This window comes from Sitophilus oryzae, unplaced genomic scaffold (genome assembly GCF_002938485.1).
Source record: "Sitophilus oryzae breed Bouriz unplaced genomic scaffold, Soryzae_2.0 scaffold_357_pilon_pilon, whole genome shotgun sequence".
NCBI lineage: Eukaryota > Metazoa > Arthropoda > Insecta > Coleoptera > Curculionidae > Sitophilus > Sitophilus oryzae.
The window spans coordinates 1,840,025-1,843,497 of NW_022146926.1; the positions used below are offsets into that span (position 1 = coordinate 1,840,025).

Here is a 3,473-nt window from a genome sequence, read left to right on the forward strand (position 1 = left end):
CGAAATAAGTAAATTACCAATAGATATTCAGGCTGAGGCGACAAACGCCACACAGTGGGGTATTTGATACCGATAGTTGATCGAAATTTTTTTATGTAGACCTTATATAAATGATTGCTATTTTCAATTAAAGAGGAAATAAATAAATAATATGTTTTTGTACAATGCCCATACCACTAAAGCCGCTACTAATGCCAAATTGTGCTATACCTGGCTATACTGCTAATGGCACTAATGCGATCGCTTTGTACACAACAATGCCATCGCGGTTTACACCTCGCATTAGTATATCACTGATTTGCAAATTAGAAGTAACCAAGAATGTTTTTCTCATTTTATCAGCAAAGTCGCAAAAAGTCGCAGTATTTTATTTTACTGTATGAAAGCCCAATGTTTACTAAGAAAAACGTATATAGACAATATGCTGAATTCTTCGAAATGCGCAACTAAATCTCTAAGTATAATAAAAATGACACAAATGTAATCAAATTTTCTAAGCGCCTAACTTTTAGTTGCAAAAAAAATCGATAGCACTGTGCGCCATATCCAAACTACTTCCATTTATATCCCGAATAAAAATAAAAAGTAATACAAAACTTTTCAAAAATGGAAGCAATTAAAAACGTGAGGAGAAATAAAGTTTTTAACTTATCCTCGCTGTTAAAGTATCATTTAATCTACCCTTGTGGTTAAAGTACTATTTTATATACTATTTTTGATAGATATATGGCAATTTTAACAGTTGCTATGGAAAAAAATGTATTTAACACGTCGTTTCTGGTCTCATATTGTAACTCTGTGTATATAGTTTGCAATGTCACCTTCGGTTGGAAATCTTAAAAAATGAACAAAATGCATTTAGTAAGTCTGCTCCTCAAATATCAAGTATTTATATTAGTTCGTACCTTGATATTGAGAGACACCCTGTGGCATAACCCCGACTTGAGGCTGCCTCACTACGTTCCAGGGATTCGCCATATCCAGATAGTTCTGCGCTGGTACATACTGGGCCCTTCCCGAATTTCTAACATCCGGTACCGGCCTAAGGAAATCAGCATCCTGTTGCAGGGGTACCTGTTGCTGTTGCTGCGGGGGGTACAAAGGCTGGTAGTTCGCCGTGTGTGGTTTTACAGGCTGTTGGACCTGCAAAATAAATAATTTGGTCGGTGTGAGTCACCGTGGTCGAGCGGCGAAACAAAAACAAAGGCATTAAGCGCATAGTTGAGGAAATAAATCTCATCTCCATAAAAACCCACGATTTTCGAATTAACTAATAAAAAGTACCTAGGGACGAGGAAATCTCTTGTTTAGAAGCTATTAAGCGATTTAATTTACAGGGTGGTCCTAACTTAAATAAAATACACCGACCTATATTCATTTTTCTTATTAATTTAGGACAGTATAATAAACGGCACTTAGGGTTGATTATTAGAGACCATAGGGTTGATTATTAGAGAAAGAAGGGGATGAAAATATGCAATACAAAAATTACTGACACTAACTGTCAGACTCATAGAATGATTCGAGTTGATTCTAGTAGGTATTGTTTAAGGACTTATATGACAGAGAAAAATTAAAAAAAATCCTTTATTTAAGTAAGAATACGACTTACGGCTATTAGTACTTCAAAGAAAGCATGCTTTTTAATTCTATATATATACAATATACCCATGCAATCTCAAAGTGGGTAAATCTAAAAGTCTTTAAATAGTTATTTTTTGTAAACACTGCTGCATTAATCCAAACGGAAACTACTTCAAAACAAAATAAAACACTAAATCACACCACAATACACCAAAACACTTTCAGTTTTACACTGGTCGCGCGTTTCGCTAACCATGTTAGCATCATCAGCAGATGATTATAAACTAAAATACAATCTACAATTGGAGCATTTATATACTCGCTCAGTGGACACAGAGTGGGCGTGGCAAGATCTAGCCAACCGAGTCAGAACCCATCGAGCGTAACAGTTAGATTTCCGCCACTAGAGTAGTAGGAACAAAGAACTTGAAGGAATTGGACCGTTGTCTCTGTTCACACTATCTTTACATTTATTAATTCTGATGCTTTCATATGCATCTAATTGCCTGTAATTTGAGACTTGTTTAAGTAATTTTAAGTTATCAAGATCTATACAATGTCCTTTATCAACAATATGTTCGGCAACGCAAGATTTATCAGGTCTACCATATCTTATCTGAGCTAAATGTTCTTTAATTCTAGTTAATATTGATTTTCTAGTTTGCCCAACATATTTCTGATTACAATCTTTACAAGAAATTTCATAAATACCCGACCTTTCCAGTAGAGGTGTTTTATCCTTTGGATTACCTAATAATTGTTGTAATTTATTATTAGCGCTATACACAAGTTTATAACTGACATTCTTAAAAATTCCTTTTAGACCACGGGATAGCTCTCTATTAAACGGTATTGAAAAATATTTTGACATATCTTTCTCCACTTGAAAAGTCGAATTTTCAGAAATCATTAACCTATACCTACGTTTTCTAATTATTTTATCAACTAGTTATTTAAAACTCTTTCTATTTCATAATTTCATATCTTTCGTTGGTAAGTGGAAAACTAAGTAATCTATATGAACTAGCCATTTTATGTTCAACATAATGTATGATACGATTCATTAGGAATATATATTTGCGTGTAGTGGTATTTTTCCTATAGATATCAAATTCCAGGCAATTATTGTTCAACATTTCTTCTAATTGCTGTAATGTTTTTGCAAAGTTCTGTGATGAATCTTATACGTATGTTTGCCTTGCTGAGTCTTTTTATATTGAAAAGACCTTACACATCTTAGATTGAACTGCAGATAGTGCTAGTCACAACCAACCCTTATATTTGCACCCTATTTGTCACTTTATTATTAACTTTAGAAAAAAAATGTAATTATTTTTTTGATAGAGAATTTTATGAAGAACAATTTTCTATATAAGTATTTTTGTCGAGAATTGCACCGTTGCCGAGATTATCTAAAAAAACTCAAAATGGGGGTAGAAACGACGTCCTGGGGGATGACGCACACTATTTAGGGGTGGGAACTTTTCGGTTTAGTAATCCTCATGCTATCCCCAATATACATACCAATTTTCAAAACTTTCTGATTTTTGTCGGGTTTAAATCGTAATATCACTGGATTAACTTCAAAATTACAGTAGCTAGCGAAACGCGGTTTTCAATTTAAGATTAGGAATAATATTTGCAACAAAATTTGTAATAACATGAAAATCAGTCAAAGCCGTAGTTTTTGAGATAAAAAAAATTGGAAAAATTCTTTTACTTTGAAAGTAAAAGAACTGCCTACCAACTTTTTATGAACATATTTTAGTATGGGCGGCTATACGTGCCTCCCGGCGCGAATTTTTTATGCTCAGAATGAAAATTAAAGCTTGACCATCGTGTAAGTACTCTATTAATTCGTATAAAAATATGCACGTGGGATTAAGATG

General features: G+C 33.6%; 1 protein-coding gene across 2 annotated transcripts in view; it reads right to left on the reverse strand.

Annotated features, from left to right (window-relative positions):
• The window catches only part of LOC115884761 (low-density lipoprotein receptor-related protein 11), a 60,595-nt gene that overhangs the window by 7,495 nt on the left and 49,627 nt on the right, over positions 1–3,473 (reverse strand). For both annotated transcript variants that reach the window (XM_030903430.1, XM_030903429.1), the window contains exon 6: positions 906–1,143. In XM_030903430.1, coding sequence (XP_030759290.1) covers positions 906–1,143 — 238 coding nt within the window. The remainder of the gene's footprint in view (positions 1–905; positions 1,144–3,473) is intronic.